Source organism: Odontomachus brunneus, unplaced genomic scaffold (assembly GCF_010583005.1).
Source record: "Odontomachus brunneus isolate Ranch 3 - 2012 unplaced genomic scaffold, Obru_v1 Obru_scaffold_096, whole genome shotgun sequence".
In the NCBI taxonomy this organism is placed as follows: domain Eukaryota; kingdom Metazoa; phylum Arthropoda; class Insecta; order Hymenoptera; family Formicidae; genus Odontomachus; species Odontomachus brunneus.
In genome coordinates, this window is record NW_022639546.1 from 272,097 (window position 1) to 290,656 (window position 18,560).

The window sequence follows — 18,560 nt, forward strand, 5'->3', positions numbered from 1 at the left end:
TCTCTCTCTCTCTCTCTCTCTATCTTCTCTTTCTGCGCCTCCGGGGGCCGATGCACTTCGATCGCATCATTGGGCGCAGCGATGGTGCACCTCTCGTCGCTTTGCCCCAGTCCTGCTGGACGTGGCTAATTACTTTCACATCGCGCCTCATTGTTGCCCGCCACGGACGTGCCGTTGATTCGGCGATTGACGCTTTTCCTGGCTTATCCATCAACCAAGCACGCCCGCGGCAACTGCAGCGCGTTGGTACCGCAGGTGCATGTATCCACTATACAACGTCACTTTCCATAGGATATCCGTGATAGCCTCGCAGTAGCTACAAGCTGTGAAGGCTTGTCTACACTACATGGAGTAAGTTTGGCATAAGGAATAAGAAACAAATCTAATTTATTTCACTTATACATCATATACATCTAAACTCTAACTCCCCTACACCGAAAGTATTTATTTGACAGATAAGCTTTTGGCATAAATAAATTATTTTTTATTGCTTACTCCATATACTCTTACTCCTTACGCCAAGCTTACTCCGCGCATTGTAGACAGTCGCTAAGACTGCGAATTCACATCCTGGCAGAAAAGTCGCGAAAACAAAAGCAGAAACCAATCAGAGCTCGGGCTGGCGGAACAACAGAAACTATCAACTGTTCAGCTGATCGTCAGTCTGAGTTCTGATTGGCTTCCGCCTTCTCTGCCAACGTGTGAATTCTCTCTTACGCCACGATGATGATGTTGGCAAGAAGAGGCGCGCGGAAGAGAGCGCCGGGGATCGTCGAACACTCGTCGCTGATCGCGCGTCCTCGCGTTGTGTGCTTTCAGAGAAAGTGCTGATCAGCAGGCTGACCACCCAGAAGTGGCTGGACGTCGGGCAGGAGTGGACCGTGGACGAATACAGTAGTGCCCACGCGCGGATGGAGTACGAGTACCGCGTGAGGTGCGTGGCTCACTACTACGGCAAGGGCTGCGAGAACCTGTGTCGGCCGCGAGACGACAGCTTCGGTCACTACAGCTGCAGCCCGACCGGGGAGCGCGTCTGCCTCACCGGCTGGAAGGGCGACTACTGTAACTTTCGTAAGTTTCATTACACATTATACGCACGATCACGCATTTTTCTCATCGCGACTGCACGCGCGCCGGTCATTACCGTCACGTCTCTCCTCGCGTATCATCGAAATCGCGGTCTTCCCGGACACTGTTAAATGGCAATTAGCAATTGCTAGTGAATCACGCGCACGGATACGGGAAGGAGAGAAAGTGTCGGGGGATTTCAGAGAAATTATTCATTAGCGTAATGATACGTGCGACCGTCTCAAGGAAGAATTAATCATTCGACATTACAATATACAGGGTGTGCCGCGAGGAAATCGACAAACTTCTATAATGCGTCCTAGAGGTCGTTCTAAACTAAAAGATATGAAGAATTCAACTCAGCGAAATTAATTGGCGGCAGTTTATGACACGAGTGGCAAGATGTTTGCGAGCAGAATGGTACTTTTTGTCTTTTGTAAAAATTCATATAATTTTTCGTATCTCGATAACTGGGTCGGATTGACTTATAGTGGGTGTGCATGTGAATTTTTCTGCTCTAGAATACATTGCAGAATACATCGTCGGTTTCCTCGCGAGATACAAAATGGGAATTATGAATATCTCGCGAATAGAACAGAGTGGCACATCAGCGTCGCGCTCGCGCACACGCCGAGACTCGCGTCGCGATGGACGATTATCCAATCGAGATCTCTCGATTCGGCTTCGATCCCTACCTGGCGCTGGCGCGGTCTCGCGAGTTGTGCCGCGCGGTTATTAACAGGCAGCAGCAGGCCGCGTTTTGCCTTCCACGATTCCTATCGACGTCGAATATGCACGCTACCTCGGTAAACGACGATACTCCCGCGAATCGACGGCCGCGCCGTCGAACGTTCCTCTCCTCGCCTCGCCTCGCCTCGCTATCCTGCCGCGTTCACCTCCTCCGCTCCGTCGGAGAGCCCGGCGTCTCGCCGGCGAAGGAGAGGCCCGTTGCTGCAGCGCGCGCGGTGCAACGCGGTGCAGCCGAGACTCGAAGCGTGCAGCAGCTTCCCACGCTTGGTTCGCGCGTGTGCGCGAATATCTCCTTCCTTCTCTCTCTCTCTCTTTCTCTCCTCGTTCGCTCCTCTCTCTCTCTCTCCCCCTCTTCCCTTCCTCTCGTCCTCTCCTCACGACCCGACTGCAGCATCCCTCTCCTTTTCACTCTTCGCGTACCTGCGAGAGCCGACCGAGAACTAATCTGTGTGCACGTGTAATGATCCGAGACTGTGTGAGCGAAGGAGTCGACCAGGCGAAATCTGCCTTCGTGTGTGGCTCTCTCTGTCTCTCTCTATCTCATTCTCTCTCTCTTTCTCTCTCATTTCTTTCTCCTTTCTCTCTTTCGCTCCCTCGACTCGACCGAGACTCTGTGCGAGTCGAACAGAGGATGGTCGTCGTGCCTGTTGGCGAAGTCAGTTGCCAGAAGCTTCTGGCCTCTTGGATATGTACAGGTACGTGACACCTGGTGGTGCCCGACTGCGTGTTGTACCTGTAGGTACTACAAAAGATGGTTTCACTCGCGGGAGGAAGCGGCCCCGCTCTTTTAGTTCTTTGGGGAAGTCGAACCCGCCAGATTGCCGAATTGTCTGGCGGGACAATAGCTTCGATGCCATCCCGCGCCGGGAAAGGAAGCGACGTGGGTTGAAGCACGATACGATACGGTGAAACGCGGGATTTCGGAATGAATTGGCACTGGGGTAAATTGCAGGCGTTCTCAGAATCTCAGGTGGCTATGTGTGATAGCCTGAATATTATTGGCACAATAATATTACGAACAATCAAAATGCGCGATAACAATCCCGTCTTTTAGATTCGAGACATATCACTTTATTTATTTGTTTATTTTACTTCGAGAAGTTCGAGAGATCTATCTCTATAAATTTTTCTCTATAAATAAATTCCTAAACAAAGCTATAAATTTTCTCCATAAATGAAGTTATGTAATCTCGCGCGCGATCGTTTGCGTTTTTACACGCGACCGGCACGTTTCTCCCGTCGCAGTGTGTACACGAAATCGCGGGTCGATAAGCACGAGTTGTTCCAAAGTCGGAGAGCCCGCGTACCCCGACCTTCAAGTTCCGCAATAAACGAAAGTCGCGCGAGCGTGATTCGGTTACTTATGTGCGAAACGACCCGCCGACGTCTCCGCCTTGAACGCGCTCGGCGAGGAATGTCTGGGTCTTTCTGCGAGCTTTTCTGCGCGCATGCCAATTTCTCGCGGATCCCGAATTCCAGGCTTCCTTCTCGGTTCGGATCGAGGCGAACGAGCGATCGATCGATCGCAAGCGAGCGAGCGAGCGAGCGAAGGCTCGCCCTGTGGGGCCCATTGGTTCCCTGGGTCGTTGCACTCCCCTCGACGTCGGCTCGTGACCGCCGATCGACAAAGTTCGCGCGTCGATTACTAATGAACTACTCCGATCTTCATTTCGTGGACATTCCCCGCCATTCGGTGAATCAGTTGCGCACGCACGGCGATGCGTGCCGCGGTTACATCGTGGCGATTTTGTGGCTACGTGACAAAACGTAGCAGTCCTTCTCTCATCCCACGTTGAGAATCGCTCGGACCACTTCTTCACACCTGCTTAAGCTCCGATGCTCTTAATGCATTTCCCGATCGTCCCACGTATACAAAGGGACGAGCTCTCTGCGGATTCTGAGTCTTTCAGCGACCCTGACAAAGCACTGAGAGAAAAAGTTTTGCTAATTCAACAAAATACCAGTATTTATGACAACAAGTGGTTGTTGATGTGGGACAGCAAATGTAGTAGTTCTCGTAGTGGAAACAAATGATTTGTTACTTTCAATTTGCTGTTCGAAGTAACACTTCTATAATGGAGACATAACTAATCCAACCTAGACAGATGAGAATAATGTGATTTGTATCTCAGGCGATATGTATGTTTGTTAAAATGACAAATGATGAGAAATTATTCGCAATGATAACTGTTTGATCTGTTTACTCAACGATCATCAAGCAATAAATGTGCTTTTGTTCTGATAATAGAGGAATTTTTCTCAATGTATCATATCCTATGGTACCAGAAATAAGTAGAGCTTAATGTAACACTTCTAAAACTTATTGAAACGAAGTAAAGTTAATATTTGTTGTTAATATGTCCAAAAAGAAGAGGAAAAATAAGTCCTCTATAATTTTTACATTCTCTGGTATTATGGAAGAAAATGAGATTTAATATAGAAATCAGTGTGAGATGGGAATAATAATAGTCTCGTTAAATAATATATCTCGTTTCTAATTTACGTCACACTTTTTCAGTGACGTAAAAGGAGGAAAGATGAAAAGAGAAGGAGTGGTTTCGAAACGCGTTCCCCTGAATGACGCGACGCGAAAAAAGGCGTCGGTTGGTGGTCGTTGCGTTGCCGCAATATTCCATACGATTATGCAGTCTAATGAGAAGTGGCAAAATCACTGTCGCGCTCGCTCGGGAAGCAGTCGGCCGCAAAACGCCGGGAAATACGACGATTTAAATCACGAGCAGCGGACTCTCCTTCGGAACGAGTCTCGCGAGAACAAAAGGACTTTCACTCCTTCGGAATCTGTTAAGACAGAAACATCCGCCAGATATATCTCGCGCTCTACTTGGTCACTTCCGCGTCACATCCTCCAAAATCCCCATTCTTTCTTTTATTTTTCTTTTCTTTCATATACCACACTATTACACTTTCCTTACTAGTCGCACTGCTGAGATCAACAGAAATTTCGCGAAAGATCTCGCGACTTTTACGAAGAAGCAATTGTGGAAGCATTTATTTTAATTACAGATATCTTCTCACTACTGTTCTTCTTATTACGGTTATCTTCTCGAAGTTAAATTGCGTAACATGCAAACGTTTCGTTAAATCATTGCAATATCTCTCATCTCGATCTGTGCAAGGAAACAATTGTTTTTTTCCCAAAGATCCGCGACTGTAACAGAAACCTGTCGCTCTAACCTCGTGTCTCTTCACTTTCTTGCTTAGATTTCCGCCCCAAAGAGAGAGAGAGAGAGAGAGAGTGTGTAAAAGAAACTCATCATCAGGGCACCAGCCTCGCGGCTGAATCGCGCACTCTCGCTCTCGTTGCGCGGTCGCTTCGATCGCGCGACGAGGAGAACGAGGCTTAACTCTCTCCCTCGTTAACCCCGTCGCGAAAGGGTTGGCCAGGTCGGTGGGTTAAGAATAGGTGGTCGCGCTGCAGGCAGTCGGCGTTCTCTTTCGGGGGTGCACCGCCCGGGGACGATGTTATGCAGGGGTTGCGCGCGGAGAGAAGGAGGAAGGGAGAGGGAGAGAGGCCGGGAGAGAGAAAGAGAGACAGAGCAGCTGCAATGGCACGACGACGCGGCCCGAAAGAGAAGGAGGTCCGTGCGAGTCGGGCCCTGACAGCTGCACCGAGCGAGAGGTCGGTGCTTTAACCAACAGCTGCGTTGGACTCGCGCGCTCGTTCACAGTCCACTTCCATCCCGGCTGCTCCTCCATCCCCCTCGCCTTCCTCCCTCCTCTCTCTCTCTCTCTCTCTTTCTCTTTCTCTATTATCCCTCCATACGGACGACCATGTTTTTCCGACGCTTGTCCTTCGCGCTCTTGCTGTCCCTCTGTCTTATATCCCGCTACCTGGCCGAGTTTTCTAGTTAACAGGCAGCTCACGTCGGTCTGTTTTGGAAACGTTTAGCTCCTAGGTTCATGTATTACGCCGCTACAAGTGCGTGCCGTTTGGTGGGAAAAAAACTACGTTTTAGGTCTTTTCCTATTCTTTTTTTTTTTCTTTTTTTTTTGAATGAATGGTGACTGGTTTCGGATATGGCGGTGTCGTTAACCGGAAATCCAAGAACCATTGTTCACTGTGTGAGAAAACTTCTGACTTCTGTGAGTCTTAAATAAGCGGTCAAGTTGTCGTAAACTCGTAGAACCTCGGGATTTCCTTTCATATTCATGGTCGTTTCATAGTGTGAGAATCGTCGTGTCTTACTATCAATACTAGCTGACTGACTGTGCTGTTTGGCCGACCGAATTCCGACCAGAATTGGCACTAATTCGTCGCTTTTGCGCGTCACAATGCGGCAGGTACGCCACAACTACTGGTATTACTCTCGCTCCCCCTCCCTCCCCCTCTCTTTCGCTCTTTCTCGACGAGAGCGCGTGGTGTTGTTCGCTGGCAAGAGGCGAAGGGGGTGGTCGGTGCCCCGCTTTACCGGGGGCCGGTGCTCGCTCGCGACCGTTTCGACGAAGGGAAATCGGTTGGCCGGGGATAGAAAATCAATAAGTACGTTGCGGAACCGGGGGAATTCGGGGTGCACACCGGCTGACTGCGTATGTGCCTCTCTATCTCTCTTTCTCTTTGTCTATCTCCGTCTATCTTCCTGGTCGGGATCGGGCATTTAAAGGGAACCGGTGCGCTCTGTACAAGTCAGCAGGCTCGTCGAGGAATATCACTTGCGACTGGTTTATGAGGTTTTTACTTACTAGCCTGCACACAGTTCTCTCTCTCTCTCTCTCTCTCTCTCTCTCTCTCTCTCTCTCTCTCTCTCTCTCGACTGAGACTCGCGCTGTTCATCTTTTCACGACTACATCCGAAAGTCGCATTGACTTTTTCCCCACTCGAACGACGCTGATATCAGTTCCGAGATTTATAGGCGAGCGAGTCGACAGAACCGCGTCTGGGATTTCGCTTTTATAATACGAATCAACACATATGCATTGGATCGAATCAACTAACTGGAGCTCGACGGAATATTAATCACCAGCTCAAGCTGATGACGTGAAAATGAGAACGGGGTAGTTAATATCGACCAATTAAAATTCATCATAATAATCTCAATTACGAGCAGAATGCATAACCGTCAGAGTGAAATTGGATAATTATTGTTATTCCGTGTTTCGTTATTACGAGCCCTGACCTGATAATTAATTTCCATCGTTTATAATGCTTCATAAAGAGGTCCGCGGAATACAATCCGCAAAATCGTTTCCTCTCTCTCTCTCTCTCTCTCTCTCTCTCTCTCTCTCTCTCTCTCTCTCTGTTCCAAGAGTTCGAGCAAATATTCATTATCCTCAACCTCGTAACATTGCGAGCTAATAATACAGTAATAATCTATCGCTGATATTCCATTCCAATGTATTCTGAACAATATCCGATTTTTTGAGGAATTGCGCGTATCGCGTCGGGCGAAATTCAGGGGAGAGAATCTTCCATTTCTTCTTTCTCGGCTCTCCGGGCCGTTCCGACGAACTTCGAGGGCCCAGAGTTTCGCGATGGGAGAGAACGGACACCAGGCGGATTTATGACCCACCTCGCGAGGATTTATCTCGAAAAATCGCACAGTCGCGGATCGGCCGTAAATAATCCTCCAGGGGCAAGATTTGTCGCGGCTTACGAGATTTGTTTAGTCACTCGTTCCACCGCGCTCCTTCCTACCTACCTACCTACCTTTCTCCCTCCCTCCCTCCCTCCCTCCTGCCTCCTCCTCACCAGTTAGGACCTTTCTTCTTTCTTCGTCTTCCTCCTCCTCCTCCTTTCTGCTCTTCCCTTTTCTTCCCGGCAACGGTACAAAGAAAAGATGGTATATCCAAGGAGCGCGCAGCAGATAGATAGATAGAGAGAGGGAGAGAGAGGCGTAGGGTCGTGGAATCTTTGCGATTCGGTCGTCCGTCGACGATACACCGGCGGCGGCGCGAAGGGGACCTGAAGAAGAGACTGTGGCGGCACCGGCGGCGGGGCCGAGGGGTCGTATCTCGCTCTCTTCGCTCTATAAATACCATACTCCTTAGCGCGGCGATGCCGCGCTGTGCCGTGCCATGCTATGCTATGCCATGCCATGCCATACCGTGCCGTGCCATGCCATGCCATGCCATGCCACGCTACACCACGCTATGCTACGCTGCGCCGAAGTCCGGCCGCGGCCGGCCGGCGAGTAAGTAAGAGAGTCGGGCCGTTGCGCTCGGTGCCAAGGTCACGCGGCCCTCGCTGGCCCTCACCGGCCCTGCCTCGCGAGTGTGCCTTGCCCTCGCGCGTCCTCGTCGTGCCTGCCTGCCTGGCTGGTTGGCTGCTTGGGCCGCGCGGAAACGTTGAACCGCCGCCGTCGTCGTTCTCAACCCCTTCATTCATCGCCACCGAGCGCGCACCGGTGCTTTCCTCGGCTTCCTTATCCTTTTGTGATTATCTCTCTCGCGGTCGAAGTTTGGCCAACGTTACGCGACAATGACACCGTGCAAATGACAACACTGTTCCAACAGTTTCCCTGCCCAGTCGTCGACTTCTCTTTCAAAGTACCGATGCATCCGCGAAGGCACGCGGGCCACACGTTGTGAAATTCGCGAGCGACCGCGGCCGCGAGACGAAGCAACAACACACGTGTCGCCAACAAAGGGCCAATTAAACCGGCTGACGAATGTACAAAGAGTGGTGTCGGAGGTCGCATTCATTTACCGTGGCGTTGGGCGCGCGATGTCCGGTCGGGATGTCGGGAGGTCTGCCGAACGATCCGGCGTGTCGCGCCGCGAAGGAGTCAATATCGCGGCGCGAGAGTGAGCGGAACGCGCGCGAAGGAAGATCGTGATCGTGAGTCGGTGCGATCTCGCGCGCGCGCGACCTCGTCTGGTCTGGTCCCGCCATCCCTGAGGTTGGAAGACGCGTTGCAGGTCAGTCGACGGGCAAAGAATCCCAACTCGCAACTCCTCGCATACTTGCACGCGGTGCGTGCAACGCGCCAGCGATTGATCGCCGCAAGGGCAATGGAATTGTGTCACGTGTCGCCGGCCCGCGATGTGTGTCCAGTCCGCAAATATCCGCAAGGGGGACCCTCGGTTGGCCTGTAGCCATGAACGCAGTTCTGCGACATGGTTCGCGCACGCGGTCTCTTCACACCCACAGGATTCGTCCGACGTCACCGTGCGTGATCGGAGAACACCGGTAAAACGTTGCCGAGTCGCGCTCGTCCCACGTGGCGAGCGACGCGTCTCTCTTTCTCTCTCTCTCACTCATTCTCATTCCTCGCTTTAAGTGACCCGCATCCGGGGTCCGACCAGAGAGGTCGTTATGCTGCTCCTTGAATTCGACCGAGTCGTTTGTTACGGTCGCTCGATAAGGAAATGAAATACGCACCTTTCGTCTCGTCGCCTACCGCCACCTGTTAACACCCTTCCATTTCCTGTATTAATTATTGTTATCGTAGCGTTAGTAGCCGAGGGGAATGAACAGAAAGAGGCATTCGCGTGGTATTCGCTGAGATACAGCCGGTTCGGCAGGTAAAAGTGCAAATGACGTGGCAATGAATAGAAACAAGCGAAAATTCAATTCCAATCACTTGTTAGTCGCAAATTCCTCCGCAGAATTACATCGAGCGCTCCTAGTTGTCGTAATACGGAGATAACGAAGGCGAGGAAACCCCCCCCCCCTCTCTTGATAAAGCGCCACAAAGTTGAAAGAGCCAAAGAGAGTCGAACTACCGTACGCGCGCCGCTGTATATGCATGCATCGGATGTATCGTACCGGTATTGCGCCGCTCGTGCAGTCGTGAGGGACGCGATCGACCTCTCGCCGAGAGTTGCCTTAACCTCTTGGATTTTTTCTTACTCATTTCAGCCCGCTGCCTGCCCGGATGCGACGAACAGCACGGACACTGCCAGCAACCCAACGAATGCTTGTGAGTACACATATACTTAACACGTATATATCCGTGAAAAAAAAAAAAATATATATATGTATTGTTGTGTATATACATATACACACATATATGTGCAAACAGTGCGCCTCACCTACACACGTGCGCCCGCCTTGCCTCTGCCCCGTACAACTGCCAACTAAATTCCTGAGCCTCGATCCGGTGCATCCGCTTCTATATGCGCCGCGGCGCGGCGCGTACGCGTGTGTACGCGCGATAATAATTACGCGCATATCTATCGTAAATTATCGTTCGGCGCTTTCGAAGAAAGCGCGCGCTCGCTCCCGCATCGGGGTCGTCATGATTCCGCCGGTACCTGTCTTTCCTGCGCGATGTCACGGAGCTGTCCTGTTCCAACGCGAAATGCCGAAACGCTCCTGCCAAGAAACACACCGTGGTGATCTACCAGTGCTCGTACCTGTTCAACATCTACGCACCTCCGATCGTGCGCAGCGCTGTGCCCGGCGCGTAAAACTGGGTGTACACTGAGCGACGAACGAATAGCGAACGTGTGAAATACTTTTGCATCCATCTTAAACTCTCTCTTTGATAAACTGCAATCTTTTCGTCGAATAAAAACGCAGTCGCTCGTACGGTGTGCGCTCAGCTGAACGCATTGCAAATCTGAAGAATCGGAAAAAAGGTTTGGTTGGGTTAAGCAAATTTCTGGTAAAGTATGAATGTAACAGAAATTCCGGTTGTAGTGATCAGAATTCAAATTAAGATTCTGATTAACCAAAGCTTGCAACTGTTTCAAGCAGTTGCAAAATTCTGTTTAGCCAAGGATGATTTCCTGGTTAACCAGAATTTGCAACTGTTTAAAATTGGATAGTTGCAAAATTCTAGTAATATCAAATTAACCGTTTCTGGTAATCAGAACTTGTTGAATAGAATTCTGACATCAACTGAAATTTTTTGGTTCGTACATATTTCACTAGATATTCGGTTGATGCAACCCGATTTTTTGCGTAGAGCCTTCTGAGACCGTGAATCGTGGATATCGGAATCCCGTTCGGCGACTAATTCCGAGTTAATGATGTCAATTAACGTGGCGTGTTCCGCACCGTGTTACTCGCGAATCGGTGCGCGCATCATCATCCTCATCGTCCTGAGACTCTACTGCAGCCGCACGCAACACTCTCGCGTTGCGCATTATCGTTCGCATATTTTCGCAACGCGCCTCCTACGACGAGCTCGCGCATACTCGCGGTCAGGAAGGACCAAATGGAATTCGAAGCTTCTCCGGGCGCCTTCCCGTTGCAACGAGGCAGTTCCTGAGGTGCCAATCGTTCCTGCCCTTTCCTCCTTCGACTCGCGTTTCCCCCGCACCACCTACTTCTCCTCTTCCTCCTCCACCATCTCCTTTTCCGCCACTTTTCCCCTCCTCGTCACTCCTCTCCTCTCTGCGCCTCGCTCCTCGTGTCGTTGAACTTTCCGACTTAATTCGTCGCTTCGCGAAAACTTCGGGATCCTCGGCTTCCAATCGGGGAGAATCGTTCGCTGTTACTTCGGCTTAGTTCGGCATCCACGCGTCCCGTAAATCTGGCACGGAGTATCTTGGCAGTTCAATCCCTATCACGAACTCCACGACGTATTTCCGAGCCAGAGTCTTCTACCGCGAAAGTGCCTTCGGGAAAAATATCGCAAAGTCATGATCTCGCGGCTGCTTAATATTCGCGGTTCAATGTGAAACGTTGCGGGCCAATCTCGCTGCAAGAACACGAGCGCGAAACGCATTTAGGATCGTGCAATTATCCGTCGTGTCATCTAGGATCGTGGCCTCATTCGCGAATGCGTCAGAATGCCACGCGTTTCGAGACATCGCGCGTCGTGCCGGCACGTCGGACTCGAATCTCGGCCTACGGTCGGCGTTAACCCGAGGGTTTGGAGTTAACTCGATCATCTAATTACTTTACCACCGGGGTTAATTGTCCCGTTAGCCGCAGCCATGAGTTCGCCTGTTGTTTTCTCCTCTCCGCGCGGCTCGTCAGTCTCGATATCACTCGCTAACCCTCGACATTTCTGCAAACTTCAAAATGAAAATATGTAAATATTTGCACATACACCGTGTGTTGCGATTTTTCCTGTTTCTGACCCTGACCTATGAATCACTCGAGCAATCTCAAATCCCCTTTTCGCAGTAATAATATTTCAAGTTTCATTTTTCTTTTCGCCATTCTTGAAAGATATTCTCACATGTCAAATCAAGACACACTTTTGTGAGTTTATATCGAAAAAATATAATAATATATATATATTTTATATATATATAAAATACTATATTTTGTTATATAATATTTATTTATAGTAAATAATTATTTATTAACAATAATTATTTATCATATATATTATAACGTTAGCGAACAATTTTTTTATGTTTCTTTAACGTTTCGTTAACGTTAGCGATTTTTTTATGTTTCTTTTTCTCGTTTTTTTCCTTTTTCTCGTTGTATCTGTTTGCACTACTCGTTTCTAAACGCCATCGCCGTTGAAGTCGGTGCCGTCGCGAGGTTCAAAGTTGCACGATCGTGAAAGGAGGAACGGTGCTGATTTTCCCGCAGCGCGAAACACGCTGCCTCGCCGTGAGTTCTCCGGCATGAATATCGAGAGTTTCTCGCGGCGGCGAACGCACTGTGCGACCTGTGCGTGCCGGCTGCACCGCCGCTAACGCATAACGCCCCGATTCGAGAATGCAACGACTCGAAATAACAACTCGCAAATCAGTTCTAGACTCTCTGTCTTCGCGCAAGAACGTGCAATTCTGTGTTCACGATAACGTCATATGTATGTATGTGGCTTCACAATCTCATTCATGGCATTGTTTCATATATTATCATTAATTATCGTTAATCATTACCTTATCATAAATTAATACCACCGTTACGCCGGCGCTGTCATCAACGCATCATTATTATCACATACAATACGCACTGGGAGAACTAAAGTTATACTTATCGTTGGCCCCAACACCATAGTTTTTGGTTGTTCTAACACAGAAGTGCTGGCAGTAACAACGCATATAAGGATACTATCACTAACACTGTAGCGGAATATTTAATTAAAAAAAAAAAGTTGTTCTCCAGAGACCAAGATTGTTTCTCCATGCGCATTATAGTCACAAATACCAGACATTTTTCTCAGAGTACGCGTCTGTGCGCTGCGTGCACGTTACGTTTACCGAAGAAAAATCTGATTTCATGAGCGTAACGGAATTTGATCGGCGTTAACCTTGATCGCGCGCACCACGTGCACGCGACAATAGCCGGAGACGCGGGCTTTACACGCCTCGCGATCGTAGATAATTACGTAGATTGCGGGGATAGAATTACGATAGCTCGTTTTCAGTCGCATGGCGTGTATTCGCGTACATACTCGGAAAGAACGATAACGATCGTTTCGAAGCGACAGGCGGCCGACCGGACGGACGGACGAACGGACGAACGAACGAACGAACGAACGAACGAACGAACGAACGAACTCGTGGGATATATCAGACTCGCTCGTGATACGTGGAAGAATCACGGCCGTTGGGCACCCTATTGAAATTTCGGTGCCCGCGCGCGGCCGTGTGCGTGCGTGCGTGTGTGCTGCGTGTGGTGTCTGAATACCGATGACGGTGCATCGGGAATCGTACGCTATCTTCTGACCGCGCGAGACTGCCGCGGCGGTATCTATTGCGTTTCTCTCTGTGACGTTCAAATCTTAACCCTCCATTGCCCTCGCTCGACTGACGAACGTTGATGCTTTCGTATGAGTCAAAAACTGCCGCGCCTGTTATTAATTACATGCAAATTGTATTATTATTATTATATTAATAATTAGCATTATGAAAGCGAGTCGGTATATTAAAATCATTGGTTTATTGTCGATCCCGTGAGAGTACAGCTTAAATTCAATAACAGTGCGAGTCGCATGATGAAATTCACGTGTTTCTCGATATGAGCGCGCTTACTAATACACTTTTATAGTCTATTGACTGAGAGTTATATTAACAAAATTGAGAAATTCGATCATACAAATGTTCGCGTGGACAAATATAATAGAAACATTTGTCCGGGAAACTCGCCTCGCACGTCTGGAGTTTCCAGCGCACCTGATATCGGTTCGGTGTGTCGTTTAAATGACCGCGTAATAGCGCGCGTCTAAAGGTCAAAGAACGCACGTCTCTCCGATATCCTCGCATCGATGCGACGGCGAGAGTTGCGAGGAGTGGAGAGAGACGGGAGAGAGAAAGAGGAAGAGAGAGAGAGAGATCAATTCTCCCTCGTCTCTTCTCCAGCGAGAGAGACATTTAGCCGAGCCCGTGCATATCGCGCGCGTGATTTCCATAACGGCCGACCGGAGCCAGTCCTAGTCCACCTCCACCTCCTGCTACTCCCACCCTCGTCTCTTTCCACCTCGCCGGTGCATGACCTATCCCCCGGCGGTAATTATGGCACAGTCGCGATTCTGTTCCGCGGCCTAGCCACAAAGTAGAATGCGGCATCACGTGGACCGCGCTCGCCGCGCGCTCTTCGGCCATACGTCATTACCTGAAGACCTATCTCTCGTCTTCGTCGTCTACCTCGTCTCTCGAGAAACGGCAGCGAGAGACTGCGTGAACAATCATCCATGCGGCAGCACGGATTTCGGTCGCTTTCAACCCCCGTCGTCACCATTTAGTATCTCGTATCCTGCACCCCCTTCCGCTCTCTCCTTCTTTCTCATTCTTGTTACAAGTCTCAGAATCTCTCGGATTTCTCTCCTTGTCATCCTCCACGCTCGCTCTGTACACGGGACTTAATGGTATAGTCAGGCGACGTCGACGCCCGCCGCGCCATCACCCCACCACCTCTTCCTCCTTCGCCGCTGCGTATTTCGCTCCTCGTTCTTCCCGAATTCGTCTTTCTCTACATGCCCCCTTCGTCCTCCTGTACTCCTCACTCGGAGAGTCACCCTCTTCCTCTATCTCTGTTAGACCATGATAGAGCCACGACGAGAGAGGACGACGTACAGACTGGACGTATACGCGCGCGAATACGAGGTAGTGGTGTTGGTGATGGTGTGGGCACTGCGAGGCGCGCGAGCGCGCACTCGCGCGCACACAGAGGAGCGTAACCTTTCCTTGACCCGCATACTGAACGGCTGTGCCGAGGCTCGAACCGTGGGAACACACTACTCGACGACTCATCCCCCACCGCTCAGCCAGAATTCTACCTCCTCCTCCTGCTCCTTCTTCTCCTTCTCTTTCTCCTACCTCCGTCTACGTCGGTCCCGCGTGTCTCTCTCTCTCTCTCTCTCTCTCTCTCTCTCTCTCTCTCTCTCTCGCGCGCTCGTTCGCATCCCGGGCCCCCTTCTCCCCTCTTCCACTTCTCGGTGGCTGGTTCTTCAGGCTCGCACCACCTTCGGTCCCCCTCTAGGCCCCTCTCTCTTTCTCTCAGCGCACCGTGCGCACCCCGCGCGCGCGCGCGCGCGCGCGGTACTGCGGAGCTGTTTCTCGGCGCGTATTCGTATAATGCACACGTGCTTGACGCTCGTGTGTGCGCGTGCATACGTGCGCTCATACATACACACGCGCAAACACACACGTCGCACGTGAAACACACTCGTGTAGCATCCTCTTTTCATTCCATCTCTCGTTTTATCCTACTCCCTTACTCCGCCGACCTTTCTCCCTTCTTCTTCTTCTTCTTCTTCTTCTTCTTCGTTCCTCCGCGAAGCGTAACCCCCGCATGTAATGGCCGACCGCGGCGTATCCTCCTCATCTCCTGGCATGCCACCCTCTCACCCTGCTCGGCGTTCATCTCTCTTCACCGGCTTTATCCACCTTTAAGATATTCCCTGTCGCTGCCCCTTCCCCCGTCTCCTCTTCGGTGATCCTTCGTCCCCCTCCTCGCGCGTGCGAGGGGCCGCGAATCTTTTCTTCCTTCGATTCGCTCGAGAAGTCTCCTCGCCGCCGTCCTTTCCTCTCTATCTCTTTCTCGCGTCTGCCTTTCGTGTACGTCGCGCGCACATCCGCGCGTTTCCCGATGCTTCGTTGCCGACCTCTGTCCTCCTTCGCGCTCGTCCTCCCTCTTGCTCCCCCTGTACCCTGCCGCTCTCTTCGCGAGAGTCCTCCTCGTGCACTGGGATTCGGCCGCGACCCTCTTCTTCCTTCTGCCCGGTTCGGTCGCGCGACTGCCTTCCGTCCGTCGCGGCGCGGTGAAACTCGCCTCGTGACTCGTGACCCGGCTAGAGGGGCCGGCAGAGGGGAAGTATGGAAGTACGAAGACCCGAACTTCGTCCCGAAGACCTCGGTCGCGACGCGATCTAATAGGTCTAACGGAGTGCGCATCGCAAGGAGACGATGAATCCCCGCGCGCTTCGACTTCGGTAACTGTGCCTAGACGGAATCTCGACAGTACGTATCGCTCACGAGAAAGAAGATTTATCGCCGTGGATGACTCAGCCTTCGTAGAAGTGCGCATGACACACCTCCTGCGTCCTACGTCCACTTATCCTTCCTACCTATCCTAGGTATGTATGTTACACACGTCACCTTCTCAACGATACCGTCCTAATTCGTATCCGCGCGATCTAACATTCCGCTTACTCAGGAGGAAACGTCCCACCTTCCTGTTGCAGATGCCACAGCGGCTGGAAGGGTTCACTGTGCAATCAGTGCGTAAGGTACCCGGGCTGCCTCCACGGTAGCTGCCAAAAGCCCTGGGAGTGCGAGTGTGACGAGGGTTGGGGCGGGCTGTTCTGCAACCAGGACCTCAACTATTGCACGAATCACAAGCCTTGCATGAACGGCGGCACCTGCTTCAACACCGGCCAGGGCTCATACACCTGCTCGTGTCCGTCAGGTTTTACCGGCACCGACTGCCAGACGCCGCTCTTCGACTGTCACTCGAAGCCATGCTTGAACGGCGGTACCTGCACGTCGGAATCGTCCGGGAGCTACGTCAACGGAAGCATTTCGTCGTCATCGTCACCGTCATCGTCGTCACACATTACTGGAAGCAACGGCGGCAACAGTGCTCTGGAATCGTCCTCCTCCTCCTCCTCCTCCTCCTCCTCCTCGAGGCAGCATCATCATATCACCAGCTACCGTTGCACCTGTCCGCCTGGTTGGCGCGGCAGACACTGTGAGATCACGACGAGATCTTGCCGGGATTCACCCTGCCATCACGGCGCCACCTGCGAGGACGACTCTATGCGCGGATACGTGTGCCGCTGCGCGCCCGGCTACACCGGCAACGATTGCGAGTCGCAGCTCGACGAGTGCGCGCCGAACCCGTGCACGAACGGCGGCACCTGCACGGACTATGTGAACGGTTTCCGGTGTACCTGCCCGGCTGGCTTCACCGGCGAACGCTGCGAGATCAACGTGGATGACTGCCTGGGCGACCCATGCCTGAACGGCGGCACCTGCGTGGACCTGGTGAACAGCTTCCGCTGCCAGTGCGTGCCGGGATACGTCGGACGGCTCTGCCAAGACAAGGTGGACTACTGCCTGGCGAAGCCGTGCGCCAACGGCGGCAGGTGCATTTCGGGGACCAACGATTACCGTTGCGTATGCAAACCTGGCTTCACCGGCAAGGACTGCAGCGTGGACGTGGACGAGTGCCGAAGCGCGCCTTGTCAGAACGGTGGCACGTGTCTGAACCGTGTCAACGGTTTCCTCTGCGACTGCCCGCCAGGATGGCACGGCAATACGTGCGGTGAGGAGGTCGGTGCCGCCGGCTCGGCTGTTTTACCGTCCGCGGCAGCGTCCTCGAACACCGGCTCGATCGTGCCACCCGCGGTGCCACCCTCGGGAGCCAGCTACTGGTCTGGCAATCTGTCGAAGCACGTCGCTTCAGCGGAAGCGCGGAACGCCGGCCTTACCACGGAACACATAGTGATGATCGCGACTATCTCCACCGCGGTGCCGCTTTTCGTGCTGGTCGCCATCGTCGCGGTGATGTGTATGAAGAGACGGCGGAAGCGGGAACAGGCGAGAGCCGATGAGGAGGCCAGGCTGCAAAATGAGAGGAACGCGGTGCACAGCAGTATGAGCAAACGCAGCGCGAGCACCATCGGCATCGGCGGCGTCGGCAACGGCGGCGGTCTCCTCGGCAGCGCTGCCAGCAGCGGCCTGATCGGCGCCGGCAGTGGCAGCGTCTGCGCCTTGGGTGCCGGCGACGCGCACATGATCAAGAACACCTGGACAGCGAACAAGAGCGTGAACAACGTGGCCTCGCGGCAGGACGACCTCGACTCGTCCTTCCAGACCGACGTGACGCTCGACAGTGCCTGCTCGGGCTACAAGCCGGAGCCGGTGCTGCAGGATGGCAGAACGACAAGGACTACGAAACAGCTGAACACGGAAGCAGCCGCGCATAGGGCGTCGGCTCATCTCTTCCAGAAGGAAAAAGACTGTCTCGGCCTGGGCCTCGGCATCGGGGTCCTCGAGAGTGCCAAGAGGTCATCCATGTTCGCCACCGGCAACGCGCCGGACGTCTGTTGCGCCGCGGAGGCCGCGCTGCTCAAGAGGCCGACGACGATATCGGAGGTCGCTGGCGGCGGCGGCGGCGGCGGCGGTGGTAGTGGTGGTGGTGGTCCACCGGGAAGCGGCGGTGTCACGGACAACAACAGTTGCGGTGTGTATGTGATAGACGATCATTACAGGCATGACGCCGCGCTGGCGGCAACGCTCGCGACGGAAGTGTAGTAGCGGCCGGACGCCGGACTTCGTAGTAGACTCCGTTAGAAATTATAGAAAGAGTGTGAGAGAGCGAGAGAGCGAGAGAGAGAGAGAGAGAGAGCGAGCGAGCGAGCGAGCGAGCGAGAGAGAGAGAGAGAGAGAGAGAGAGAGAGAGAGAGAGAGAGAGAGAGAGA

General features: G+C 52.2%; 1 protein-coding gene across 1 annotated transcript in view; it reads left to right on the forward strand.

The window, feature by feature from the left end:
* Positions 1-18,554, forward strand: part of LOC116848460 (neurogenic locus protein delta) — a 53,020-nt gene extending 34,466 nt beyond the window's left edge. The window contains exons 4-6 of the mRNA XM_032824574.1: positions 820-1,071; positions 9,638-9,698; positions 16,320-18,554. Coding sequence (XP_032680465.1) covers positions 820-1,071; positions 9,638-9,698; positions 16,320-18,393 — 2,387 coding nt within the window. The 3' untranslated portion in view covers positions 18,394-18,554. The remainder of the gene's footprint in view (positions 1-819; positions 1,072-9,637; positions 9,699-16,319) is intronic.
* Positions 18,555-18,560: the final 6 nt, after the last annotated feature.